This window comes from Pseudoliparis swirei, chromosome 21, assembly GCF_029220125.1.
Source record: "Pseudoliparis swirei isolate HS2019 ecotype Mariana Trench chromosome 21, NWPU_hadal_v1, whole genome shotgun sequence".
Classification (NCBI taxonomy): Eukaryota; Metazoa; Chordata; class Actinopteri; order Perciformes; family Liparidae; genus Pseudoliparis; species Pseudoliparis swirei.
The window spans coordinates 4,666,450-4,693,938 of NC_079408.1; the positions used below are offsets into that span (position 1 = coordinate 4,666,450).

The window sequence follows — 27,489 nt, forward strand, 5'->3', positions numbered from 1 at the left end:
GGCGATATTTGATCTAAAACTTCTTTAAAAGTATTCAGTGCTCTCTTCAGGGACTTCCTTTCATTTCCACACTTAAAACAAAGTTAGATTAACGCACAATACATTTTGTTTCTTATAAAACTCTTACCCTTTACAGGATAAATCAGTTAGAAAACACACACATTGAGTACATCATGTCAACAAATGTACAATTAAAGAAATACACAAACAGTTTAAACTCCGCAGGTTAAAAAAAAAGTCCCCTTAAGCCTGTCTGAGGCACCATCAGTAACAAAGAAGAGACTCACTCATTTACACCTGCAGCCATCAGACGTACAGGTAAGTGTGAAGTAAAAAATACACCAGTTAAAGGAACAGTACACCCAATTTAGAGCGTTTATATAGCAGAAAACCCCTCAGGGTAAAGTGGAGTAGCGTCTACCTGGGCGCCAAACGCCGACAACCTCAACTTTGATTCACGATCAATTAATGGTACTAGGTGTTTGTCTCTATTAATAGAATAGAGCAGTGGTTTTCATCGGGGTACGTATACCCCTAGTGGTACGTGAAGGCACTCCAGGGGGTTACGTGAGATTTCTTTTAAATATATTTAAAATGATCATCCATTCAAAAATCCTTTAAAAAAAGTAAAGTTTAGAAACAGATTTTTAAAATATATTTATATATTAAATCAGACACTAATGGCACTAATATTACATCCTTTACAATTTAAATGTGTCTTAACCCTTGTGTTGCCTTCGGGTCAATTTGACCCGATTCAATGTTTAATGTCGGTGTTCTTTCGGGAGTCAACAAACAAACATAAAGTACCTCACACTTAAACTTGGAAAACAATATTAATTCTAATAATTTTCTGGAGATTTTAATAGCTGGGGTCATATTGACCTCAAGGGTAAAATATGTTAGTAAATATAAAGGTAACAGGAGGGTGAAACATTGAATCGGGTCAAATTGACCCGAAGGCGACACAATGGGTTAAAACGATTTAGAATTTTTATATGATGGTAAGAAAACTATTTTAGTGGTAATCTTTTTGTGAGTTGTAGACTTGCTAACGTTTTGTCCGTAATCTTACACACTAAGCACCTCATTAAGTAAGAAGCACTTTTCGATAAAGTCTTTTTTCACTGAAAAAAGGTTGAGAACCGACTGTAATAGAATATAGAATATAAAATATGTGCCGAGGATCCACCGGAGAGGTCATGAGTGTCTTGAGAGCTGACAGCAGCACACATTTAATCATGAGACTCCACGATGGTGTAATATGAAGTGTTTAATATCACATTAAAGGGTTTATAAAATATTAATCCTTGCAGGCTCCTGGCAGATGATTAAAAGGATAGTTTGGGGAGGGGGGGGGGGGGGGGTCATGGAGAATGATACCCGCCCTGTTTTGTTTGGACAAATCGTGAATGGCTTGGGTATTTTATTTATTTATTTAATCACGGAGAGAGAGGGGGGGGGAGATAGAAGATGATAAAAGGAGAGTTGATGGAACCGGTGGGGGGCGGCCATGTTTTCCAGCATACAGAGGAGTCACCAGGAGGCCAGCAGTGTCTGGGAGGCTCTTCTTCCTCCTCCTCCTCCTCCTCCTCCTCCTCCCAGAAACATGGACCGTCGGCATTTTAATATATTTTTTTAAACGTCTCTGCCCCCAGCCCCTAGCCCAAGGCCTCGTTTTATGCAAAAGGTCGCAACCTCTTGTTGACCCCAGCTTGGCCCTTTGCAGGTTAGTTTCTCTGTTAGCTGCAGCTGTGGTGCTGCTAAAAGCCGGATAAACCAATCACACAGTCATTAGTGCTGAGTACGCCCGAGCCGGAGCAGGTGAGCCTGTGTTTGTGTGCGTGTCTCTCTCTCTCTCTCTCTCTCTCGTCATCTTTCACTCGATTTTGTTGTTGTCGTTGCTCATTTTCCACATGCAGATTCTAGGTGAGCGTCGGAAGCCCAACAGTCCAGTCCTCTGACCCCGAGCATCAAACAACCGGATGCTGCCGTCGTGCCGTAAAACATATTAAAGAATTAAAAAACAACATTCAGATGAGGGGATGGGTTGCCAGGTTTGAGATGTTCAGCATGAAAGGCATGTGTGGCTTTCTGGAGCCAATCACGGCCGGAGATGTAGAGAAGACGCTGCTGCTGGTTTTAGCTGCAGGTTTTTTTTATTTATTCTTCTTTTATAGACCAATTAAAATTAAAAGCAGAATAGTTTCAGTATAGGATGCTGCCCACACGGCTTTTTATTTATGTATTTATTCACGATGTCTGCCTGTGACCATTTAATTAACTTCCTGAATTACAAATAAAGACGATAATGATTTTATCTTTTTGCATACGTCGTTTTATTAAATTGATTCGTTGTGTCCCAGAATTCAGTTTTTAATTTATTTCGTCCTACAATGTATGATTGTGTCTTTTTATAACGTGTTGTGCTTCTCAAACATCAATTCACCATGTGGGGAAAATGTTTTATTAAAACATTTTAAATCCTAAATTTCTCCCATCAAGTGTGTGAAGTGCAACATTAACTGTTGGGTATTCTGATGAGGCAACCCATTTAAAAAAGAATAATAACTTTATACAACGGACTCCTAAAAAGTAAAACGCTGACCACAAATACACACACCAGTGCGTTATAATATTTATTCATGTATTATTGTTCCAAAAGATACCAAGTTACATTTATTTGACAAAATCTAAATTATTTAATTCAGCCATAATAACATTATTACAACATGTTTTCGGTTTCACGGGGTTAAAGTTTTCACGACGTTGTTTATCTATTTTCTTTCACGCTGTTAAATTGATTAAAAACGTGACCTTTGACCCGGAACTTATAGCTCTTTGTTATTTTGGTGACAGAACTCTGCAGCGCGTGTGTGAACTTCTTCTATCCAGTTAACATGTGTGTGACGTCATAGGAAACCCTCCCCGTCGTCATGGATACGTCCTAAGAGGAAGGTTTGGGTCTTATTATGCATAATATTGTCTTTTAAAGTATCGCCCTGTGAAACGATCACGCGGCAACATTTTAGCTGCATGTGAACTATCGCTGGGACTAAGTCAGGATGGCCGAGCGGTCTAAGGCGCTGCGTTCAGGTCGCAGTCTCCCCTGGAGGCGTGGGTTCGAATCCCACTTCTGACATCAACCTTTTGAGCCAGTGATATTTATTTTGTATTTTTTTTAATCTTAGACTTTTATTTTGAAGAAATATGTGGAACCCCGTGAGGTTTACAAAGACCCATGTCTGGAGTCTCGGTCCCCCTGGCCCCCTATTGGCCGTGCGGAGGACTCTCAGGTACACTCTAATAGTCCAGCATGCAAGTTATTTAGCTTTGAGTGTAATGTTATTTCCCCATTATGATCATCTAAATAATTTATATTTAGGTATTTCATTGTTTTATTCAACAGTCAGGAATAATATTCTTGTAAGACATTTTTTTTTTCTTTTTTTTTACAATATCATAAACTATATGTCAATGTTCATATCCTGGTTTTAAATAAAGGTTTGTAACGGTTTGAACTCCCAACAGGTTGCTAAAAATCTGATTAAATGACCCCAGCTGGTCTCCATGACTACATTTAGGCTCATTTCACCCATTTCCATTTTATTGGATGAAAATTATAAAATATACTGAATAAAAAGCCTGAATGTCATACTGTTAAAAAAGAAGAAGTTTTAAACACTACCTTACAGAAGAAAAAAATCATTTTCTCAACAGGATGTTAACAGCCCAGTTTTAATGAGGAGTTTCGTGACGCCAGACAACAGCTAATCTTAAGTGACAATTTCACCTTTATTAACATGGCGAGGAATCATTAGTAAAGGTCGGGGTGACAGGCTGGAGGAGCTTTCTGCGGCTCAGGTGGCGCCCCGTAAAGAGAGCAACACACTGCGACAGAAAAGACTCATTAAATTACAAGGACGTCACCGGCATGAAACCCAGCGGTGGTTCATCCGGCGCCGTGGCGGGCGGCCCATGTGTGTGTTGGAAGGGCATTTTTTAAAAAAAGCAAAAATCAGAATGAAGGCTTTTGATTATTTTAAATTAGACATATTTTCCAACCGGGAATGAATAAACATAGTTATCCTCCAGTCTTTTCTGTATTTCGAATAATAAATTTAACATGTTCAAGGCCGCTCGCAAACAAAAAAAAGTGAATATTTAACAAATATTGAATTTTTTTTTTTATAGAGATAAACTAAAAGTGCCATGAATTGATTCTTGACGTCTTCCTTCATTGGGGACTTTTTATTTGGAGTTTAACCCACATATACAGTCCTGTTGCTTTGAATACGTACCAGAGAGCCACATGTGTGTTAATCCGCAGCAGAAAATAGTCCCTAACAAATCCTCCATTTGCTCCTTTTTTAGTTATTTTTTAGACAAAAATCTGAAGATTACAGAGCGTGCACTGACACTAGATGCTCTGGATTTGTGGGTTTGTTGACCCTCATAATAATATAGAATAACCTTTAAGATACTGTTCTCCACCTGAGCTCCCGAAGGCCCGAACTCTCTGCATGGCCGTAGAAATGAACTCCGGAGAGGAAGATGACTAAATAAAACATTACTTTTTTTTTCATTATTCATCACCGTCCATCCCCTGAATTATAAGCCCAGAATATTCGGTTCCCGCGGCAGCTCCGGATGCTAATAAAGGAACAAGAGCAGCTTTTCTCGTCGCTCCGGCCGCTTGAGGGACATTGATCTTGCGGTGGAGAGACAGCGTCATCCTTTAGAGACTCGCGCATGGACATTTTCCTCTTCTCAGTGCATGAAAAGGGGAGAACAACTTCAACCAGCTCGTCCTATAACTTACTTGTGACATCAAAAAGCAAATATTTAGATCAAAAAACAATTTTTTTAGCAGCCAAACACACACAAACTCCTTTTTTTAGGATATACACATCCCTATTAGACTGTGATGACTAAGATGTGTGCGGGAAGAGTTCCTCTTTCTCACAGCGAGGCAGTGGGGGAGGGTTTGAGTCGCTTCCTGACGTCTGGGCTTACATTTTTTGGCATAATTAGTTGTTTTTTTTGTACCAAGGAGCTAAAAGCTTGAGAAGTGTGCAGGCGGCAGGATGTGGGCGCAAGGTGAGGACGGTGCAGGTGAGACTCGATCATGTGGATGTGAACTGGGGCTGGAACTTTCTGTGAGTCACATGATGAAGTCATGTCAATGTTTCCATAACGTAACTCTCATGTCTCTTAACTTTGAGTTTCTTTTCACTTTTAACGTGTTTTTTGTTTGTAGCTATGTGTTTTATATGTTGTTGTCCGGGTCACCCTCGAAAAAGAGATTTTTAACCTGGTTAAATATATATATATATTTTTTTTATGGTATCGTCACAGGTTTTTGTTTCTTAAATAACGGAGATTCTGTGTATAAAAAAAGTTGTAAATGACATTTTGTGCAGCTGTTCAATAAAAGCTGGTTTTCTATAGTTAAAACAAACTATTTTAAATGCTTTCAGTCATTTTGGGGGAGATTATTTCAACTGAGCTTTGATTGGTGACATGTGACAATACTTCAATAAAAGGGTTTCTGGAATGAGCCGGTTATAAATTAAAATATTGGAGAGCAATAACTTTTCCTGACCAGAGTTAGAAGAGTATTTATATACCCCTCCCTGGTGAAAATGTCTATTAAAGGTGAAGCTACCACCACACGTTGTAGTTGTCACACTTTTAAAGCTCTGGATCTTATTTCATGATTAGTTTGATTAGCTTTCACTAGCTGTGTTAGCTTAGCTTAGCACAAAGACTGGAAACGGGGGGGAACTGCTAGCCAGGCTCTGTCCATGACCCTTCTGTGATTTCACTTCCTGTATTTCTCTCTGAAACCTCCTCAGACGACCTCTCCGGTTCCTCTCGCGGTCACATTGACGGCGTGTGAGGATCTTTGATGGTTGCCACGGCGACCCTTTTTATGAGTTGTTTTTTCCCCCCTCAACAGAGTCTGAAGGCGAGAGAGGTTCATCTTCCGATGATGAGAGAGACATTCAGGTATCGATGTTAGAGACGGAGGCAGAAAACGATGAACTGACCGAGTGGAACAATGTTTTATCCTTTCCTGTGTCCTTTCCTTTCCTTCGTGCTTCCCTTTTCAGTCCTCTACTTTCCTGTGTCCTTTCCTTCGTGTTTCCCTTTTCATTCCTCTCCTTTCCTGTGTCCTTTCCTTCGTGTTTTCTCTTTTCATTCCTCTGCTTTCCTGTGTCCTTTCCTTCATGTTTCTCTTTTCATTCCTCTACTTTCCTGTGTCCTTTCCTTTCCTTCGTGTTCCCCTTTTCATTCCTCTACTTTCCTATGTCCTTTCCTTCGTGTTTTCTCTTTTCATTCCTCTACTTTCCTGTGTCCTTTCCTTTCCTTCGTGTTTCCCTTTTCATTCCTCTACTTTCCTGTGTCCTTTCCTTTCCTTCATGTTTCTCTTTTCATTCCTCTACTTTCCTATGTCCTTTCCTTCATGTTTCCCTTTTCATTCCTCTACTTTCCTATGTCCTTTCCTTCATGTTTCCCTTTTCATTCCTCTACTTTCCTATGTCCTTTCCTTCATGTTTCCCTTTTCATTCCTCTACTTTCCTATGTCCTTTCCTTCGTATTTCCCTTTTCATTCCTCTACTTTCCTATGTCCTTTCCTTCATGTTTCTCTTTTCATTCCTCTGCTTTCCTGTGTCCTTTCCTTTCCTTCATATTTTACTTTTCATTCCTCTACTTTCCTGTGTCCTTTCCTTCGTATTTCCCTTTTCATTCCTCTACTTTCCTATGTCCTTTCCTTCATGTTTCCCTTTTCATTCCTCTACTTTCCTATGTCCTTTCCTTCATGTTTCTCTTTTCATTCCTCTGCTTTCCTGTGTCCTTTCCTTTCCTTCATATTTTACTTTTCATTCCTCTACTTTCCTGTGTCCTTTCCTTTGTATTTCCCTTTTCATTCCTCTACTTCCCTGTGTCCTTTCCTTCGTGTCATCTTGTGAATCGTTGTTTGTTGTTGTTTTTATTGTCAGTGTGAGATCCTGGAGACTCAGAGAGACGACGCCCACCAGCGGCTCTGTGACCTGGAGGCCGGTGAGCATCCTGCATGTCTTTACTTTAAGTTGCACCCTAATACTCATCTGGAGGCAGTAGGACGTAACAAGTGTCTCCTTGCTCTGTGACACCTCGTCTCCTTGTCTCCAGTCTCCTCTCAGCTCTTGAAGGAGATGAATGTCCTGGAGATTCAGTTCCACATCGAGCGCTCCTGCAGAGAGAGTGCCGAGGCGCTGGCTGTCAAAGTGTGTTTACTGCTGGTTCCTTTCCTTCCTCGTGTCCTTTGCTGCCCATTTTTCCATGTGTCCTTTCCTATGTTTTTCTCTTTTTATTCCGCTACTTTCCTATGCCCTTTCCTTCGTGTTTCCCTTTTCATTCCTCTACTTTCCTGTGTCCTTTCCTTTCCTTTGTGTTTCCTCTACTTTCCTATGTCCTTTCCTTCATGTTTCCTTTTTAATTCCTCTACTGTCCTGTGTCCTTTCCTTTCCTTTGTGTTTCCTCTACTTTCCTATGTCCTTTCCTTCGTGTTTCCCTTTTCATTCTTCTACTTTCCTATGTCCTTTCCTTTCCTTTGTGTTTCCTCTACTTTCCTATGTCCTTTCCTTCGTATTTCCTTTTTCATTCCTCTACTTTCCTATGTCCTTTCCTTTCCTTTGTGTTTCCTCTACTTTCCTATGTCCTTTCCTTCGTGTTTCCCTTTTCATGCTTCTACTTTCCTGTGTCCTTTCCGTTCCTTTGTGTTTCCTCTACTTTCCTATGTCCTTTCCTTCGTATTTCCTTTTTCATTCCTCTACTTTCCTGTGTCCTTTCCTTTCCTTTGTGTTTCCTCTACTTTCCTATGTCCTTTCCTTCGTGTTTCCCTTTTCATTCCTCTACTTTCCTGTGTCCTTTCCTTCGTGTTTCCATTTTCATTCTTCTACTTTCCTGTGTCCTTTCCTTCGTGTTTCCCTTTTCATTCTTCTACTTTCCTGTGTCCTTTCCTTCGTGTTTCCCTTTTCATTCCTCTACTTTCCTTTGTCCTTTCCTTCGTGTTTCCCTTTTCATTCCTGTGTCCTTTCCTTTCCTTCGTGTTTCCCTTTTCATTCCTCTACTTTCCCGTGTCCTTTCCTTTCCTTCGTGTTTCCTCTACTTTCCTCTGTCCTTTCCTTCATTTTAAAATGGAAATAACACACACGCCTCCAGTCCCACCGTCGTCTCCTCCTCTGTTGCCTAGGTTACCAAAGAGAACAAAGTGCTGAAGCGGGCGAGCCAGATGACGATGCCGCTCATCCCCGAGCTGCCTGAGAACTGGTCTGCCGTGACCTTTGACCCGCAGACCGACCCCCCCGAGGCTCACGGGGACGAGGGCGAAGAGACGCTGCTCCTGGAGAATCAGGCAAAGATCGCAGGTGAGACGCCACTGTGAAGTCATCTGGTTCACGAGTGGACGTCAAACTGGGATAACTGTGTGTGTGTGTGTGTGTGTGTGTGTGTGTGTGTGTGTGTGTGTGTGTGTGTGTGTGTGTGTGTGTGTGTGTGTGTGTGTGTGTGTGTGTGTGTGTGTGTGTGTGTGTGTGTGTGTGTGTGTGTGTGTGTGTCAGAGATGCAGGTGTCAGTAGACGGTCTTCTGTCTGAGAAGATGCAGCTGGAGCAACAAGTGGAGGATCTGACCAAAGAACAGGTCCAATTCAGAGAGCAGGTATATCATTGTGTGTGTGTGTGTGTGTGTGTGTGTGTTTGTGTGTGTGTGTGTGTCATCACAGAACTTTCTTTCTCTCAGCTTGCTCTGGAGGTCGAGGAAAAGGAGGCCATCCTGAGGAAAATGAGCAAACAGAACAAGACCATGAATAAAATCAACCGCGGTGAGTCGTCTGAGGTTCATAAATATTTTCATTATTAATCCATCAACGTGCTTTTTTCCAAATAGTAACAAATAGAAAATTATTTATTTAATCTCCAAAATGGAAGGGAAAAATATGGGAAAAATGCCCTTTTTCTTTAACCCCATTTCTGAGTTTTATAAGAAAGATAAAAAGCAGCCAATCCTCAAAACATTTCATTTATTGCTCCATAAATGACTTTAAATGTGATTAATGACGAATTTATCAAGCAAAGAATCATTTCAGAGCATTTTGTGTTCTTTTTTAAATTAAAGAAACATCATGAATGCCTTCGAAAATATATTTTTAAATTGTTCGTGTGTGTGTGTGTGTGTGTTGGTATGTGTGTGTGTGTATGTGTGTGCACAGTCTCCCAGCTTGTCACAGAGGAGTTCACAGACATGTCTCAGAAGCTGGAGCTGGAGCAGGGCCTCCGGCAGCATGCCGAAGTCTTCGCCCACCAGGTGTGAGCACGTGGCATGCCCATGTGTGTGTGTGTGTGTGTGTTTTCCGCAATGCACAAAACATTTTGTCGTACATTCACACCTATAGATACCGAGGGTGACAGGTCGTGCCACAGGAAGGGAACATGAGTGTTAGAGCGCTGACCTTCGGGCGGCAACGGCGAACAGACGGACATTCGGACAGGGGGAGAAAGGAAGAGGGACACACACACACACACACACACACACACACCTCAGAAGAAGGGGGTCTCCATTCTCTGTTTTCACACCGATGATGACACTTTGGTCACATCCAGGCTGTGTGTGTGTGTGGCAAAGCATTCAGACACACACACACGAGACAAAGGCAGACACACACTCGTACACAAGCTATAAAAAATATCAATTCACTTAAAATCCAAACACCCAAACACACACACACACACACACAAACACACACACACACACACACACCGTTTTCTGCTGCCCCAGCTGCTCCTATAATGAAGGCCTTTTCTTCAACAACAAAAGCGTGGCTCTGTTCCCTTCTCCCTTCCCATTTGGCCCCTCCCCTTCCCCGTAATTAGTGGTCATCGCCGCCGCCGGAGGAGAATGGCGGTCTTTAAAGCACAACCTGTCTTTGCCCGACACCTTTTATATTTTGCCGATTGCGAATAGCAATTGTCGCCTTTTGTGCGCCGCGTCATCCATTTACCGGACAGGCTCACAATGGGCCCGCCTGGCGGGGGTCCTTACCTGTGAAAAGGACCCCCAACTGTTCACACAACCCCCCCCCCCCCCCTCCTTTACTCTCAATTCATGTTAAAAGACCCCCCTGCGTTGAATGCCTCTTGTGTGCACTACTATTTGTCTGTTTTCATGTGTTTTGAAAACACCCCAAAACCATTCACACCTCTCCTCTGTTGATGCCGTATAATGACGCCGGGCCTCCGTACAGGAAACGAGCGTGTGTGTCTTTGTCTCTTTGTGTCTGGTGTTGTCTGTGTGTGTGTGTGTGTGTGTGTGTGTGGATGAAATAATTGTGCCTAATTGCTGTGTGAAAATTGCTCTGTGCTGTGAGAGGGATGGGGGTATTGGAGCGCCGGTGTGATGCCGTGTGCCGACACAGAGCTCACTGAACTCGGTCCTTGCAGTAAAAAATAAAAAAAACGTAGAAATGAGTACTACTCCCCCCCCCCCCCCCCCTCACGCTTCCTGCTCTCTGGTCGCCGTGCAACAGGGATTCCCATAAGACCAGAATGCATTGCGATCCTTTCCTCCTTTTGTATTACAAGTACACACGCACATTCAGTCAATATATTCAGAATAATAATGAGATTATTATTGTTTTTAACTCTTTTTATTGGTCAACGAGACGCTGGTATTTAAGACTTCGCTTTTCTTCCTGCGCTCCTGTTTGCTGTGACCAGACCGAACTAGTTCCCCTTGGTGGATTAATAACGTCACCTGATCCAATCCAACTGATCAATAAATGCACGTTTTGCAATTTGTTTCCGTGTGTCTTTGTTCAGATGCTGGTGCAGCAGGCGGCGGCGGCGCGGGGGGAGAGCGGCAGCTCGGAGGTCGGCCCGCGGCTGCAGCGGGCGCTGGAGGACATCTCCAACATCAGCACGGCCCTCTGTGAAATACAACGCTGCTACCGGGACCCGGTGTGTGTGTGTCTTCAGAGAAAAAGCAAAAAAATGGTCTTCTTCATGTCCCCCCCCCCCCCCCCCCGTCAGGCCGCCGCCCCCCCGGAGCTGCAGAACCTGAGGGAACAGCTGGAGCAGAGCGAGGAGGAGAAGACGTCCTTGGAGGCGCAGCTGTCTGGAGCCAACGGCCGCGTCACGCAGCTCCAGGAGGAAGGTAGAGGAGGAGGGGGGGGGGGGGTCATGAGTGGATGGAGAGACGCTTCTTCTCACGTGTGGTCGTGTTTCATTGTTTGAAAGCAGATGTGGATTTCCTGATTTCCTGATTGGCTGCTTTGAACAAAAAGGACATTTCTAAGTGACAACCAACTTTTGAACTTCCTCTGCAGTGCAACGGCTACGAGAGAAGATGAGCAGGGAGGAAGAGGAGAAAGCCACTCCTGCTCCTCCTCCTCCTCCTCCTCCTCCACCTCCTCCTCCTCCTCTTCCTCCTCCACTACCCACTGCTGTCACCAAGTATGTTTAATTAAAATACCCTATCGGAGGCCTTCTTTCACCCAAATGACTGTGGGTTTTTTATAATGTATGAATTGTAAAACACCATTTCACCGTGAACCCCCCCCCCCCCCCCCCCCTCTCTCTCACTTTGTCAAGTCCACTGGATCTCCTGAGGAAAAGGAGAGCCGAAGGTAGAGCTGATCAAATCAGTGAGTCGCTCTCCGCTTCACATATGCAGCAATGTCGCATGAAACATACGATGTTTACCCAGAATGCATCACTCATCGCGGATGTTTTGTATAAATATAGGATCTCAGTACAGACTCCACGCCGACGAGCTCTCGGTCTTTAAAAGTTTAAAAGCCGTTTTTCCCGCCATTGTTTTCCGTCTCTCGATCTTTCAGAAGCGTTGCCGTTGCTGGACATGAAGACAACAGCGGTGGAGGAAATGATGGAGAGAATAAAGAGAGGCATCGTCCTGAGGCCCGTGGAGAAAACACAGGTGGACAAAATGCCTTTGTTTGCGTTGAATTTACACTACCGGTCAAAAGTTTGTGGTCACTTAAAAATGTCCTTATCTTTCAAAGTAAAGCACTGTTTTTATTAATGAAGATAACATTAAATTTATCATAAATACACGCTCTACATAGTTAATGTGTAAATGACTATTCTCTGGTGTTTAATGAAGTCTCTACAGAGGTGTGTAGAGGCCCGTCTCCTGTGTTCTAATAGTACATTGTGTTCTCGCCTTAGAAGACTAACAGAGGGGTAGAAAACCCTTGAGAACCCTTTTTATGTGAGCGCAGCTGAAAACAGTTATGTTGGTGAGAGAAGCTACAAAACTGGCCTTCCTTTGAGCCACAAGTTTGAAGAACAACATTAATATTTACAATAAAAATCATTATTTATAACCTTGTCAATATCTGGAATATATTTTATATTCATTTTGAATTAATTTGGTAAATAAAAGTGTGAGTTTTCATGGAAAACACCAAATTATCTGGGTGACCCCAAACTGTTGAACGGTCGTGTAACGCGTGCTTTGCATTTTAAATGAACAGAGGAACTCAAAGTAATGAACGATAAACTCTCTGCTCACAGGAGGACGACGGCTCGTGGAAGGTCAGTTATCCTACGACACATTTTGCTCATTTTTGTTGTTTATTATCAAATGTCATATTTTAAATTATTCACCAAATCTTCTCGGCAGGACCAGAGAAGTGAAAACAGAAAATCTGCCATCCTGGAGTTGAAAGTAATTCTGGTAATGAAGCCCGACGCACACGGAGACTCGAGCCCCTGAGATGCCTTTTGACCTTTGACCTTTAACCTTTTGACCTTTCTCTACACACACACCAGGACGACCGGAAATGTCAGCAGCTCCGCAGACTTCCGTCCAGACGGGGACTCGGCCGCCATGTTGTGGAGGCGGAGCTCCTGCAGGTGCTCCACAGGAGGAGGAGAGCGATGGGGGAGAACCAGGACCAAGCATGGGGTACATGTCACAAGGATGCTCCAGTCTCTTTGTTCTCTTAAAGGGGTTTCATGTCGTTATTGTGTAGTTTATTGTGTGTCTGTGGTCCGTTTAGGGCCGGAGGTCTGCTGCACATCACAGGCAGCTGCTCTAGAAAACTCAAACATATGTTTCTCTATACTTCACCTTTTAAATGAGGTTAGAAATCAAGATAAATAGACAGTTTGTGGTCTTTTGAAAGCATATTTTAGATCTCAAAGGGCCGCAAATAATGCAAAACGGGAGATTTAACATCAAGCGAGTAGACGCTCCCGTCCCTTTGTCTTGTGTTTCTGTTGAAGGGGTTCAATGTCGTTGTTGTGTAGTTTATTGTGTGTCCGTGTGGTCCGTTTAGGGCTAGAGGTCTGCTGTAAGTTAGGAAAATATAATGGCATAAGTTCATTAACACTTAACCTTTAAATGAGATTAGAAATCGAGACAAAAAGACAGTTTGTCATCTCTTGACACATTTTAATCCCAAATAATGCCGAACAGAAGATTTAACAGCAATGCTACAATGTTTTTAATTCCTTCACGCTTTATTCTTTTAATCGCATCCCTTTTTTTTGAGCGATGGATCAGTTCACTTCCAGGCTCGACATTTAAAGTATATATTTTGGAACAGAGTGTGTGGATTTCGTGGCTAACCTTCAGGTGATCTCTCGGTCAGACCCTCGGCCAGGTGCGCCGCGCGCCCCGGCGGCGGGAGGCGCTCCCTGGGCCGGCGAGAGCGGCGCCGGCGCCCCGGTGCTCCGGAGGCTGAAGCAGAACCGGGAGAAGAGAGACTCTCGCATCAGAGCATCGGCACTGATCGTCAGCCAGGACAACTGAGAGCCGTCATCCCTTCTTCTTGGAGATAGTCACTTAGAAAAGTGTTTATTTTTCAAAGCACTGTTTTTATTAATGAAGATACCATTAAATTAATCATAAAAACAGTCTCTCCATAGTTAATGTGGTAAATGACTATTCTCTGGTGTTTAATGAAGTCTCTATAGAGGTGTGTAGAGGCCCATCTCCAGTGTTCTGATGGTACGTTGTGTTATCGCCTTAGAAGACTAACGGAGGGGTTGAAAACCATTTTTGTGTGAGCGCAGCTGAAAACAGTTATGCTGGTAAGAGAAGCTATAAAAATGTCCTTCCTTTGAGCCACAAGGTGAAGAACAACATTCATATTTCAAATAAAAATCAATATTTCTAACCTTGTCAATGTCTTGACTATATGTTATACTATTTTGCAATTCATTTGATAAATAAAAGTGTGAATTTTCATGGAAAACACCAAATTTGTCTGGGTGACCCCAAACCTTTAAACAGTAGTGTATATATTTCAATTTGTCAGTGATTTCCCAAAGGCCTCTTTTTTAAATTTTGACCTCAAAGGATCCAGTTTTAGTCTTTTGCAGATGTTTTGAACGAATTCATGAACGCATGGTTTATGTTTTGCATTCACAATAAAAAAATGTCTGTTGATCTCGAGGCTCTATTCACTTGAGTTGTGATGAAAACATCATCAGTTCTTTAATGTTTGTTTTATGCTCCTGGGGGGGGGGGGGGGGTCATTGCAAACAAACATAAAATCCCACATTCAGGGTTGAATAAAAAACAACAACATGGAAAATCCATTTAACCCAGATGTGCTTCGAGCAGTACGTGTCAAAGGAAATGAGACTCACCCAGCTGTGTTTAATGGTGCCGGGGTTTTCAGATGATCTAAGTGTATTTTTTTCTTTCTTTCATGCAACAGAATAAAGATGAAAAAATAGCCAGAGCCATAAAAAAATTAATCCCTATATTTTAATACTCGTGCCCTCTTCTCTCCCCTGAGGTGTCCGTCTCTTCAAGCTCCAGCCCTGCAGAAGGATACGGAGGCTGCCATTTATTTCGGCATATTTAAACTCTCGCACCTGCAGCCCAGAGGTGTTGTTGAGATAAGAGCCTCAGGTGACCTGCACGCTTCCTCCTGAAAGTATCTTTAAATGCGACGGGTCGCCTTTTGTTTTCTCAACTCCACATGGATAGTGTGTGCAGGCATGCATACGCCACACCCTCACACCACACCACCTACCTATCTCCCTTTTTTTAAAGCATTTGAAATGATGGAAATTACTCTCACCTTTGACTCCGACACCATTTTATTGTCTTCACACGGTTTCACTTTATATATTTACTTTATTTAGCTCCTTTTACTAGAAGGCCTGCCTTTTTTCACTCTCCTGCGAATACATGTTTTATTGTTTTTTCCACCTCGGTCTCAAAGGTGTTAGCTTTTTGGGGATGCAGTAATGTATTCTGTCCTCTTCGGTGTTACTGAATCAATGCACTCGTGTGTGTGCGTGTGTGTGTGTGTGTGTGTGTGTGTGTGTGTGTGTGTGTGTGTGTGAGAGAGAGAGAGAGACATACAGGTAATGAAAGCGAGACAGGCGGTTCTGAAACTGATTCTCAATATCTACTGAAAATAAAGGGCGTGTTAACGAGAGACAATAATATTACTCTGAACTTTGGCATGAACGAACTAACTGTATCCATATTGCACTGTAAACTATTTACATTAAAGTAGGGGTCTCGCAGTTTATGGTTCCAGGTTAATGAGCCGAACTTAGGAAGCAGGTGTTTCCTATAAGGTGCATTTCAGCCTGCAAAAAAAATCACATGCTTTATGATGCAAACATGTAAAAGGTAGCCCGTATAAAATGTATTTCTTAATGCAGTTATCGTCACGCTCCTGCACGTCTCCTCCAACCACAGATGGCGCCACAACCGAAACGACTCTCGCCTCCTTGAGGCCCTTCTTGTCTCCTCTCCTCGGCACTAGACGCGCCCTTTGACCGGGGGCTCTACATGGTGCACCAGCGCTAGTTCGCAGCCAGCTGTGTTTTCCTGTGTCGTTTCTGCACATTGTGTGTGGCGGTGCTTCATATGCAGAGAGGATGTGGTTTATTTATTTACTGAGCTGGCTGTCGCTAGTCATCCAGATCTCCTTCGTCACTCTAGCGATAGGTAAGTGCATGCTGGGAAATCCCTGCATTTAGCTAGCGACGGATCGCTAGCTAAATGCTAGCGGACCGGAGTCGGTAACGGTCCCGGGGGCTCCGGTTCTCCAAGCACTCGAACCTCTGCTAACGTTCACCAATAACGTGTTGCTAATAAAAATGCATCAGCAAACTTTGCCTCGGGAGGAAATTACTCCACGTTTCGGCCGAACTGCTCGTGGCATGTTTTGCTAGCTTGGCTGTCCATCACCGGAAGTTACAAGTTGCTGTTATATTACTTTAAAATATATATATATATTTATAACGTTAGATTTTTCACAATGTCTTCTATGCAGCTAAACTTAACGGTGAGACTGTATTTTCTAAATTTAAGTAGTTAACTTTAGTCATACGGGGGGGGGGGCTGGGGGCTATGTTTACATTCCCGGTTAACGTAAACTCGTCGGTGCGAGCTGGCTACGTCACATCCGGCCCACCTGCCCGTTACACGCAGGACCAACAACATGGGGGAGTTTGTCAACGCAACGCGAGGAGCCACGTTGTCAGTTCGTCACCTGGCCACGTACACCTGCTGCAGCGTTCAGGTGTGGCTGCTGCCTGTCAAACGCTGTCAGCGCTCAATAAGTTAACCACAGACAAAATGATGCATCACTGCCTGCCAATCTATCACTTATAACAACCTAATATGTGGAGCTTTTATACATTATTTCACATAAAATACTTTAATTTCCCTTTTTTTTAAAGCCTGATTATAAAGTGGTACGGACATGTTTTTATTATCAACGACTTGCCTTATTTAGCAGCTTTCCTTAAGCTGCTTAATAACGTTACAACAATGTGACGCTGTTATTAAAACTAGGTGAAAGAGCATGTGTAACCCCGTGAGTGTAACTTTTACTTTTCCTTAGTCGGTATCATGGAGCAGTATCTTTCCACCTCTTATCAACATACAATTTAAGGTTAAAGGGGGAAAGCATGTAAAACTAAATAACTTGAACCTTTTCCAGTCTGCTTTTACCTTTTAACCCCTTTTCTATTCCTGCATGTTTTTAAACACTTCACTATTTCACCTCCTTTTAAAGTTTCTTGAAAAACACTTCCTAATTTAAATACATTAGTAATATTAACAGGAAGTGTTTTTATCAGCCTTTCTCTCCTGTCAATTTTCTTGGTACATTTCTTGTTCATATTTATTGATTCAGTTGTCTCAGTACTTAAAGTAAAGTATTGAAAAATATGTTTTTGGTGTTATTGTGTGGAACCAAGACTGAATATATAATGTTTTTCCTCACCCAGCTGCTGGCCTTTACTACTTGGCCGAACTAATAGAAGAATACACAGTAGCCACCAGTCGAATAATAAAGTACATGATAATGGTGAGTCGCTTTTTCTTCTTTCTGCGGTTGTTTTGAAGTAAAATATTCAGTAAACAACGCCTGTGATCCCAAACTCGCCGTCTGTGTGACTGCGTGCAGTTCTCGACCGGTGTGCTGGCGAGTCTCTATCTCTTTGAGGGCTTCCCAGTGGTGATGGTCGGACTCGGCCTCTTCACCAACCTGGTGTACTTCGGCCTCCTGCAGACGTTCCCTTACATCCTGCTGAGCTCCCCGAACTTCATCCTCTCCTGTGGTCAGTGGCTCCCCAGTGCTTCATGTGATCTGCGCCGACCTCACGGCTTCAGATGCTGCAATGTTCCAGTTGGAATAGTCTGTAGTAAAGCAGTAGTATCTGTAGTAAAGCAATAGTAAAGCAGTCATATCTGTCGTAAAGCAGTAGTATCTGCAGTAAAGCAGCAGTATATGTAGTAAAGCAGTAGCATCTGCAGTAAAGCAGTGGTATCTGCAGTAAAGCAGTAGTATCTGTAGTAAAGCAGCAGTATCTGCTGTAAAACAGTGGTATCTGTAGTAAAGCAGTAGTATCTGCAGTAAAGCAGTAGTATATGTAGTAAAGCAGTATATGCAGTAAAGCAGTAGCATCTGTAGTAAAGCAATAGTAAAGCAGTCATATCTGTAGTAAAGCAGTAGTATCTGCTGTAAAGCAGTGGTATCTGTAGTAAAGCAGTAGTATCTGCTGTAAAGCAATAGTATCTGTAGTAAAGCAGTAGTATCTGCAGTAAAGCAGTAGTATCTGTAGTAAAGCAATAGTATCTGCAGTAAAGCAGTAGTATCTGTCGTAAAGCAGTATCTGCAGTAAAGCAGTAGTATCTGTAGTAAAGCAATTGTATCTGCAGTAAAGCAGTAGTATCTGCTGTAAAGCAATAGTATCTGCAGTAAAGCAGTAGTATCTGTAGTAAAGCAGTAGTATCTGTAGTAAAGCAGTAGTATCTGCAGTAAAGCAGTAGTATCTGTAGTAAAGCAGTAGCATCTGTTTTTCTTGTCCTGTTTTTACTTTTCCTAACATTGTTTCTTTCCCCCCTTTTCTTCGTCCTCCAGTGTTGGTGGTGGTGAACCATTATATGGCCTTCCAGTTTTTTGCACAGGAGTATTATCCATTCTCGGAGGTAACTTCATCTCAGATTCACGATGCCGTGTCCTACCTGACAGACTTTCTTTCACCATAACTTCTCCTCCGCTTTGTGCCCTGCCATCAAGGTGCTGGCCTACTTCACCATCTGCCTGTGGGTGATCCCCTTCGGCTTCTTCGTGTCACTGTCGGCGGGAGAAAATGTGCTTCCGTCCACCATGCAACAAGGAGGTGACTCCCTTTTTCTTTTTCTTCACTTCAGCTGAATGTTTGTTCTTGACTAGATTATCGGGAGCAGTTAAGTGTTTAGTAAATTATATTAGATTCTTGTTCTTCAAGGAATCAAGGATACTCCTAGATCCCTTCATGCTTTATAAAATACATCCTCGTAACATACAGGACTGTCTCAGAAAAGTAGAATATTGTGATGAAGTTCTTTTTTTTTTTATGCAATTTAAAAAAAAAAAAAAAAAATATGTCTGGATTTTCATTAAATCAACTGAAATATTGCAAGCCTTTTTTATTTTTTTAATATTGCTGATTGCTTAAGAAAACTCAAATATCCTATCTCTAAATATTAGAATATCATGAAAAAGTATACTAGTAGGGTATTAAACAAACCACTTGAATTGTCTAATTAACTCGAGACACCTGCAAGGGTTACCTGAGCCTTGACAAACACTCAGCTGTTATAAATCTTTTTTTTACTTGGTCTGAGGAAATATTAAAAGTTTATGAGATAGGATGTTAGAGCTTTGTTAAGCTGTAAGCTAATCAGCAATATTAAAATAATAAAAGCTTTGCATATTTCAGTTGATTTGTAATGAATCCAGAATGCATGACATTTTTGTTTTTTTAATTGCATTACAGAAAATAAAGAACTTTATCACAATATTCTAATTCTCTGAGACAGTCCTGTATTTTATAAGGTCAAGAGCACAATGTTGGGACAATTAAAGGAACACTATGCATGTCCTCTCAGATGTTGACATTTTCACCTCATTGCTAATATTAGCCCGGCAGAGCGTGAGGCTTTTAATCTCGGGGTTGTGGGTTCGAGTCCCACGTTGGGCTCCTTTTTAATTACCAATGTATGTTTAATAAATAAACGACAACCGTCTTAACGCCCTTTTTCTTTTCAGATGACGTGGTGTCTAATTACTTCACCAAGGGCAAGAGGGGGAAGAGGTCCGGGATCCTCCTCGTGTTCTCGTTCCTCAAGGAGGCCGTGCTGCCCAGCCGACAGAAAATGTACTGAAGGGCTCAAACTCGGCGGGGGTCCAGCGGTGTGTGTGTGTGTGTGTGTGTGTGTGTGAGAGACTAAGTGTTGGAGATGAAGGGGAAGCAGGATGGACTTTGGAAATGTGTTTCTGAATGGGACTAAAATGAAACGGTGGAAGAAGAGCAGATGAAGAGGACGGACACACGAGCAGAGCCGAGCTCGCTGCTGGACGAGCCCACGAGTTCCACAGGCCCATGTTCGTCCGTCTTTATTGTTCCGTCTGTCTGCAAACATCTCCGAGAGACGTCTCTGGAGGGATCTTGCCCGTAGCGTCATGTTGGACTCCTCATCCATTTTTTTTTTTTTTTTTTACCAAGCTTTGGTATTTAAATCCGCATGTCCAAGGTCAACCACCATCTTCCTACCTGTACATTTTGACTTTGGCAAATGCATCATTTTCACACCAAAAAAAATTAGTTTCCCGTGGGACGAGAGCCGCCATCGCTTTAAACGACGTGCGACTAGTGAGGAGCACGTGTCACGTCTCCCCAGATGAAGACGGTTCGAGACCACGGAACTTTTTTTAAAGGTGACTTTTAAGCGAAGGGAGCGCAGTCTGACGGCTTCGGACCGATGAAGACGCGATTATAAATACTCTTCTTCCTGTCGCGTCACATCGATGAAAAGGAGTTGAAAGCCCTTAAATGAAAGTGATCCACTATGAATACGTCTGTCCGGATCGTGTGCCCAAATGAACGATCGGGAATTAATCTCGACATCGGACGACTAAAAACACTCGTGATGTACAGACTCTCGGAAGCTGACGTGCGTCGGGGGACAACAGCTGCTCAAAGCGGTTTGAGGAAAGTGCGATTAAAGAGGCTGCCATTCTCTTTACCAATTGCAGAGTGCAATTCTTTGTAGGCTGGTATGCACACAACATGTTTAATAAAAAGATTTTGTTGAAGTAACCGTCAGATTTTAAATGGTTCTTTTCACAGGTTAACAGATAAGGAAATTATCCTCGTCATTTCCAATTAAATCCGTTTAAATCAACCATTCAGTTTTCTTTTCAGTTTTACGCCCCCTGAACTCCACACTGGCAGAGAGAGAGAGGTGTCATTATTCTGCCTTCGTCCCGTGTGCATGGGTCACAGTGTGTGCTCCAGGTTGAGAATGTTGTTGGGGGAAACAGGACACACACACACCTTTATTTGACAGTCACAGCTCCACGCTGTTGACAGGCCCTCACCTGGATCCCCAGTCAGCTCCCTTGGGGGAGCAGTGAGGGCACCGATCCATCGAGAGACAGGTGACCCAGTTCACTGAGGTTTTCTCACCTCTCACTCACCCCTCCGTTCACCCCAATTTTGTCACTTTCGAGCTTCTGAAGTCACAATATTTTGTCGGGGAATCCATATAGGACGTTTTTACTCCAATATAATCCTGGAATTACCTCACTTAATGTTAATTTTCCTCAACATTTTATATCACTATATATTTATATATTTATATGTGTGTATATATATATAATTATTTATATGTATATATATAAATATATTCATTTATATGTTATAATATATATATATATATTAAAGCTAAGGAGACTTTATGCTCTTTCATCCATCTGCCCACAAAGTTTGGATATAAAAAAAATACACAATATTTCAACAGCAGAGATTTAATACATTTCTTACACACATCTACTAATCCGGAGCAGAGTGCGAAGCTCAGTAGTGTCCGGGCTCCAGCACTTCAGGCAGGTGCATGGCCACCTCTGTCCAGGGGGAGGTGCTCCGGCCCTGAGGGTATCCTCTGTGCTGGACCTCCACAATGTCCCGTGGCTCAAAGTGCCGAAGGGAGGCGATCCTGGAGGGGAAAGCTCTGGGGAACAACACCCTCTCCAGGACGTCCAGAGACACGTCGGGGGCGGGGCGATGGCTGCCGTCCCACTGCGTCGCGTACAGAGGCCGCACGCTGCTGCTGCTGTCCCTCCACACCGTGACTCCCTCCCGGAGGTCCGGCTCTCTGAGGGGCTCCTCCGGCTGGAGGCCCCCCGTGAAGATGGTCCAGGGTCTGGAGAGTGAGGCCGGAGCAGGTCGCCCAGCGGAGGTGCTCTGGTCCTGGACTGACGAGAGGCACTTGGTGTGGTACTGACTCGCCGAGACACTGGGGGAGAACTCCTTCAGGGGAGGAAGACCCTTTTTGTTCGCCCACTCTGCCGTCTTCTCGTCTACTAGTGGCTGCAAATGGAAAATGGCAGAGTGAATGGGTCCTTAGTGGTGGGATAAAGTCTCTACATCTTCTGCCGGAAAGTAAAAACACATCTTTTTTTTATACTATATCTGATTTAAAACAGATTAGCAGCTGGCACTTGAATAGAATAGCTCTGGTTGTTTTCTTTTGTCTGACTATGTTGAGTTGAAATTGTTTATCTTCTTGTTTCTTTTTTTTGGTAGTTTGTTGAATGGACTATGTGTAGTTGTAGTGGATAAATGCGTCTGCTAAATGACATGTAATGTAATGTAATAAATATGACGAGAGAACCAGAAATACTGAAGGACCTTTCACTGAAATGAAGGTAAGACATCTTAAACTTAGTGAATCCAGATGTTTATAATATCTGAAACATGTAACAATAGCATTGATCCCAGTGTTCAAGAATTCACTTTTTAACAGAATACTGTTTATTCATTCATGTTGGATGACGCAACGCTTTTAAAAATAGTTCTTAATGAATAAATTATATGTTGTCTAAATGTTATTTATTTATAAACGATCTTCTGTATGTTTCACAAATAAAACATTGTCAATAAACATGACAAACTAACCTTTTTATTGAGACGGTTCAGTTTGACCTCATCCACGAGGTCGCCGTACAGACTTTGAACCAGCTTCCTCTGCTGCATCTCTTTCTTCTTTCCGGACTGCCACATCCAGTTTTTCAGATACCTGCACGAAAAGAAAGAAACACACACACAAGAAATCTGAGAACATCGACTGAAACATCTGGACATCATCATGTGTGTGTGTGTGGGAATCGGTTACCTCGCCATCTTCCTGTGGCACCAGATGTGGGCCAAATCCAGAGGGGTGTGTCCCCTGCTGTCCTGGGCCCACACGTCGGCTCCGGCCCGCGCGAGGGTCTCGGCGCAGTCCAGCAGCCCCTCGGAGGCGGCCAGGTGCAGCGGGGTCGTCCCCGTGTCCGAGGTTCTGGTAAATAACGTGTAAAAGAACTCTGTGATGAGCCCACGATAGAACACACACCATCAAAGACGTGGAGGCCCTTACGCGTTGACGTCGGCCCCGAGCTCCACCAGGTAGGCGAGGCAGGAGGAGGTGTTGGGCGAGCTCCGGGTCGACAGCACCATGTGAACGGGCCGGCGGCCCACGAGGTCGCCCATGTCGATCCATTCCCATCCGGGCCTGGACTCCGCGAGGAGCTGGTGGACCGTCGCCATCTGGCCGTAGAGGCAGGCCACGTGGAGCGCCGTCAGACGCTGGCGGGAGGAAACAGGAGCAGTCAATGGCGTGGCTTACTGGGATCGGTGGATGGACTGGGGCCAGCAGCACCTGCGTGTCTCCTGCTGTGACCTCAATACAAGCTGTGGGAATCAAGTGATGCGTTCAGGGGCGTCGTTTGGCCTATTCTAGGGGGCTCCAGCTATGACATTCTGTCTCTTGTGCTTTCATTTACTGCATGAAGCAAAACTACAGAGCAAAATCACTCTCTTTATGATCGAATCTCTATGTCGGAAACAATGGATATTCAGGGTCCCAAAAAAAATTGCGGCACACACATGCAAACATATTCAGGCTTGCCATTCCCTTTGGGACTTAACATGGTTCTTTAAGGCACCATTTTTGGTTCCATGGAGAACCTTTTAAACCAGGGTTCTTTAAAGAACCATTTCCTTAAATAGTTCTTCAAAGAACCATTAATGGGGTCTCAAAGAACCTTCAAAACATGGTTCTTTAAGGCACCATATATGGTTCCACAAAGAACCTTTCAAACCAGGGTGCTTTAAAGATCCATTTCCTTCAATAGTTCTTCAAAGAACCATTAAAGGTATCTCAAAGAACCTTCAAACATGGTTCTTTAAGGCACCATTTTTGGTTCCACGGAGAACCTTTCAAACCATGGTTCTTTAAAGATCCATTTCCTTCAATAGTCCTTCAAAGAACCCATAAAGGTGTCCCAAAGAACCTTCAAAAATGGTTCTTTAAGGCACCATTTCCAAAATGGTTCCTCGGTAGGTGATGGTTAAACCACAAAGCCCTTTAAAGAACCATTTAAGAACCCTTATTGTTCTGTGAGTGTGGTTAGAGAGGTCTTCTTTAATCCTTCAACCCCTCTGCCCTCTCGGTGCCGCAGCTGAGTGGACCGCCATCCTCAGCGCCTCTCCGGGCTGCAGTGAAGCTACCTGTCGGTCGTCCAGCTGCTCCGGGCTCCGGACGGCGGCAGCCGGCAACATGTGGCGGTCCGGGGGAGCCCCGTGGCGGCGCGGCGTGCTGCGGAACGACACCACGCGGTTGTAAATGCCTTCAATAACGGATAATTTACCACAATTATAACCTTTTATTTACCCATTTTTACGTCTTCCATGTCTCCGTTTTCCAGATTTGTTGACGGGTTCCATGGTTGCCGTGGAAACGCGGTAACGAGGAAGTGAAACCTGATTCACGGCGTATGTTAAATACAATTTACAGATAATAGCCCACAGGCTGTATAATAGCCCGTATTATTCAACCGGAGGACATAACTTGGCCTAATCCTATTTATTTGTATTACAGTGTCTCAATAAAAGAGCCCGGAGGTGACACTAGCGCCCCCTGCCGGCCGCAAGGAAAATATAAAGTTTTACTTTTGGTGGTACCGAGTAATTTATAAATTAATATAATTATCGATTAACACACGAGACAAAACAAGCATCGGTAGCTGCTGTTATTCACCATCACACAGTTTACAATCAGTGGCTGAGGCACGGCAATGCGCATGCGCACAGCTGATTGCTCGCTGTTCATGAAGAAGACGCTGCTCAGACAAGTAGTTCGATCATAAAGAAGGAGCAGCGCGAGGCATTAATACACACACACACACACACACACACACACACACACACACACACACACACACACACACATTTAAAAACTCTGTCCTTTGAAGAAACACATTGGGTTTAATCTCTTCGGTGCCCACCAGCCGCCGGGTATAACAAATTAATAATTTTATTTATAATTTAAGGTTCTCCAAAACAAAATGGCTACCTGTTAACCGCTGTTGTTTTTGTTATCCCATGTGTGTTATTAGGAGGAGACGGTGCCCGGTCACGAGCTGAAGGTTTCAGCTTCTGCAGCATCTTCCTGAGAGCACAACCAGACTGAAAGCAGCAGGACAACGCCGTCAAACAGGTGTTTTATGTCAAATTAAAAAGTAGTTGCCACAAAAACGTGCCCAAAAAGACCTCTACGGCCCTCTAAAAGGACTTTCCACCGCCATGTTTCCTTTATTTCAGACTCAGGAGTCCATATTGCAGCAAACTAAAATACAACAATATATACAATCATAGAAAGACGTAACCCACATTTCAAATGAAACGATTCTATTAACTTAAAAAAGCCTATTCTTAAATTGTAAAAGAATGATTAAAAAAATTGTTAAAAGATCAAATTTACTTTGATTGATTCTGTATTATGGATTATGATGATAGAAACGTCCGCAGTTACAAAACAACCGCCGTTCTCCTCGTCACCTTCCTCATCACCTTCCTCGTCACCTTCCTCGTCATGAGCGTCTTCCTCATTATCTAGATCACCTCAATGTCCTAATGTGCAATCAAGACGGCTCTAAACGTGTCCACTCACTTCTTCCATTTGTGACTCACGGCAAGGTCCAGTCGAGGGTCAAGGGCGGGCCGTGACCCCCCCCCCCGCCCCCTTGAGGTTTTGCCTTTCTCCGCAGCACAGCCACACACGCACCGCTACTTTGATGACAGAAGGAGTGAGTACAAGTCAAGGGGTTGTGTGTGTGTGTGTGTGTGTGTGTGTGTGTGTGTGTTTGTGTGTATACGGGTTAATCGTGGGAGCACGGCCCCGCTGAGGCTTCCCGTGACCTCGGTCACATGTCACGCGGGTCGTCCAGAGCCGTCGGCGTAGAGCTCTTTCGTGTTTGACTTTCAGCATCGAGTCCCCGGACGCCGACCCCCCGACGTGACCTCTTTCTTCTGACAATAGAATGTGCGTGTGCATGCGTGCGTGTGTGTGTGTGTTTTTATTGTCCGTGTTCTGTCAATTTCAGTCTGTTTGCTTGTCTCCTTAATCTTAAAAGCTTTCTCTTTTATTTATTTCATTTTGGGTTGTTAATCTGTTTTACGCTATGGGGAATTTTATTTGACATAAAGACGCATGAGGGCTGGACCGATGACATCATCTCAGGAGAAGTACTCCACATCTGAAGTACACACACACACAATGATACCGGTGACTTTGAAAACATATTTTCATCAGATGTTATTTTCTTTCTTCTGTTTTCACCTTGGAAGAAAACAGAAAAAAAGGTTTAAAAACTAAAATGACAAAATACAGAACACGCGTGTACACACGCGTGTGTGTGTACATCCACACATACATACACACATACATATACACAGTATGTACACTTATACACAATCTTTCTGCTACGTGACATCTGCAGCACAACCGCTCGTGCTAAATAATTCAATGACACTTGTGCGTGTGTGTGCATGTGTGTGTGTGTGTGTGTGTGTGTGTTTGCGTTTGCTGCATTAGTTCCAGCACATCCAGTTGGTGCGGAGCAGATTAGCAACCGGTCCGATCGGAGCTGTGTAAAGCTGCTCGGGGCGAGAGTGAAAGTGAGATCATGTGCCCGGCAGCCTCACGGCGAGCTCTCCCATTGGTCGGTTGCGTCGTCCAATCACGTCCCATCTGTTTTCACTTTCATAGTGCACATGGAGAACAGCCTTGTGGTGGTCCAGTAACTTTTTTGGGGGGGCGATGGATAAAAGTCCCATCGCTCTATTTTTATCAGGAAGAGACGAAAGTGACGGAGGGCAGACGCAGTGAGCGAGAGAGGGATGGAGAAGAGGGATGGAGGGATGGAGAAGAGGGATGGAGGGATGGAGAAGAGGGATGGAGGGATGGAGAAGATGAGGAGTCGATACCACAGCGAACGCACAACCTTGATATATGCCTCCATATTTGATGAGCCCCCTCACAGGGCCTCTGTGGCCCCTGGGGACCTCTGAACTCTGCTTGTGTAAGTGCGCTGATGTCCTCCCTCTCTCTCTCTCCTCTTCTCTCTCTCTCCTCTTTCTCTCTCTCTCTCTCTCTCTCCTCTTCTCTCTCTCTCTCTCTTTCTCTCTCTCTCTCTCTCTCATGCTCAGCCAGGCGGCAGCGTGTTAATGCACCGTGGCACATTCTGCAGCTTGGAGTCACAATGCCGGTCTTTGCGCAGTGACCGCACGGCGACCTCCCTCAGTATCGCTGCACACGAGCGCGGCGCCCGGTACCGGACCCGGTACAGGACCCGGTACCATGAGAGACGGGCTCATGAGTCTCGGCTCATGGAGCAACAGGACAACACGTCTCTCTGGCCCAGTGATGTCCAAATGAGCTTTACCAGACGGCAACAATAAAAACACAGAACTCTTCTTCTTCTTCTCCTTCTTCTTCTCTTCCTCCTCCTCCTTCTTCTTCCTAGTTGTCTTCTCTTCTTCCTCATCTTCTTCTTCCTCGTTTTTTTCTTCTTCTTCCTCATTTTCTCCCTTTTCTTTTTTCTTCTTCTCCTCCTCCTCATTCTTCTC

The 27,489-nt window shown here is 43.7% G+C and overlaps 3 protein-coding genes and 1 non-coding gene across 7 annotated transcripts; 3 read left to right on the forward strand and 1 right to left on the reverse strand.

Annotated features, from left to right (window-relative positions):
- The first annotated feature begins 2,923 nt into the window (after positions 1-2,923).
- On the forward strand, positions 2,924-14,462 carry shtn2 (shootin 2). Of its 4 annotated transcripts, none has more exons than XM_056442970.1 (17): positions 2,924-2,958; positions 5,054-5,115; positions 5,963-6,012; positions 7,008-7,068; positions 7,180-7,274; positions 8,243-8,417; positions 8,610-8,707; positions 8,789-8,870; positions 9,258-9,352; positions 10,864-11,197; positions 11,370-11,496; positions 11,635-11,687; positions 11,883-11,980; positions 12,580-12,600; positions 12,689-12,742; positions 12,838-12,973; positions 13,662-14,462. In XM_056442970.1, the coding sequence occupies exons 2-17, from the start codon at positions 5,088-5,090 to the stop codon at positions 13,820-13,822; spliced, it is 1,668 nt and encodes a 555-aa protein (XP_056298945.1). In that variant the 5' UTR covers positions 2,924-2,958; positions 5,054-5,087; the 3' UTR covers positions 13,823-14,462. The 4 variants fall into 4 exon arrangements, with proteins under 4 accessions (XP_056298945.1, XP_056298946.1, XP_056298947.1 ...); XM_056442971.1 differs by lacking the exon at positions 2,924-2,958 and having other exon boundaries at positions 4,998-5,115; positions 10,864-11,001; positions 11,074-11,197; XM_056442972.1 differs by lacking the exon at positions 2,924-2,958 and having other exon boundaries at positions 4,998-5,100; positions 10,864-11,001; positions 11,074-11,197.
- Positions 3,060-3,142, forward strand: trnal-cag (transfer RNA leucine (anticodon CAG)). The gene has a single exon. It is a non-coding gene; the product is annotated as a tRNA-Leu (tRNA).
- Positions 14,463-15,812: 1,350 nt separating the features above from the next.
- tex261 (testis expressed 261) lies at positions 15,813-20,638 on the forward strand. Its single transcript, XM_056442983.1, has 6 exons — positions 15,813-15,988; positions 17,278-17,357; positions 17,457-17,610; positions 18,414-18,481; positions 18,573-18,675; positions 19,587-20,638. Exons 1-6 carry the CDS (start codon positions 15,919-15,921, stop codon positions 19,700-19,702), a joined length of 591 nt encoding a protein of 196 aa, XP_056298958.1. The 5' UTR covers positions 15,813-15,918; the 3' UTR covers positions 19,703-20,638.
- Positions 20,639-21,396: 758 nt separating this feature from the next.
- On the reverse strand, positions 21,397-24,306 carry ankrd53 (ankyrin repeat domain 53). The gene is made up of 6 exons (XM_056443272.1): positions 24,254-24,306; positions 24,091-24,178; positions 22,958-23,166; positions 22,715-22,879; positions 22,498-22,618; positions 21,397-21,909 (listed from the first exon to the last, which is right to left on the reverse strand). The coding sequence occupies exons 1-6, from the start codon at positions 24,304-24,306 to the stop codon at positions 21,397-21,399; spliced, it is 1,149 nt and encodes a 382-aa protein (XP_056299247.1).
- Positions 24,307-27,489: the final 3,183 nt, after the last annotated feature.

What these genes read in the sequence shown, in the direction of transcription:
- shtn2 (XM_056442970.1), top strand. Translation starts at nt 5,088, where the DNA reads ATGTGGGCGCAAGGTGAGGACGGTGCAG. An exon ending in CATGAATAAAATCAACCGCG is followed by an intron (nt 8,871 to 9,257) that starts GTGAGTCGTCTG and finishes GTGTGTGCACAG; the next exon opens with TCTCCCAGCTTGTCACAGAG. An exon ending in CCGAAGTCTTCGCCCACCAG is followed by an intron (nt 9,353 to 10,863) that starts GTGTGAGCACGT and finishes GTCTTTGTTCAG; the next exon opens with ATGCTGGTGCAGCAGGCGGC.
- ankrd53 (XM_056443272.1), bottom strand. Translation starts at nt 24,306, where the DNA reads ATGGAACCCGTCAACAAATCTGGAAAACGGAGACATGGAAGACGTAAA. An exon ending in CATGGAAGACGTAAAAATGG is followed by an intron (nt 24,179 to 24,253) that starts GTAAATAAAAGG and finishes GTCGTTCCGCAG; the next exon opens with CACGCCGCGCCGCCACGGGG. An exon ending in TGAACCGTCTCAATAAAAAG is followed by an intron (nt 21,910 to 22,497) that starts GTTAGTTTGTCA and finishes TTCCATTTGCAG; the next exon opens with CCACTAGTAGACGAGAAGAC.
- tex261 (XM_056442983.1), top strand. Translation starts at nt 15,919, where the DNA reads ATGTGGTTTATTTATTTACTGAGCTGGCTGTCGCTAGTCATCCAGATC. An exon ending in TAATAAAGTACATGATAATG is followed by an intron (nt 17,358 to 17,456) that starts GTGAGTCGCTTT and finishes GACTGCGTGCAG; the next exon opens with TTCTCGACCGGTGTGCTGGC. An exon ending in GTCCACCATGCAACAAGGAG is followed by an intron (nt 18,676 to 19,586) that starts GTGACTCCCTTT and finishes TTTTCTTTTCAG; the next exon opens with ATGACGTGGTGTCTAATTAC.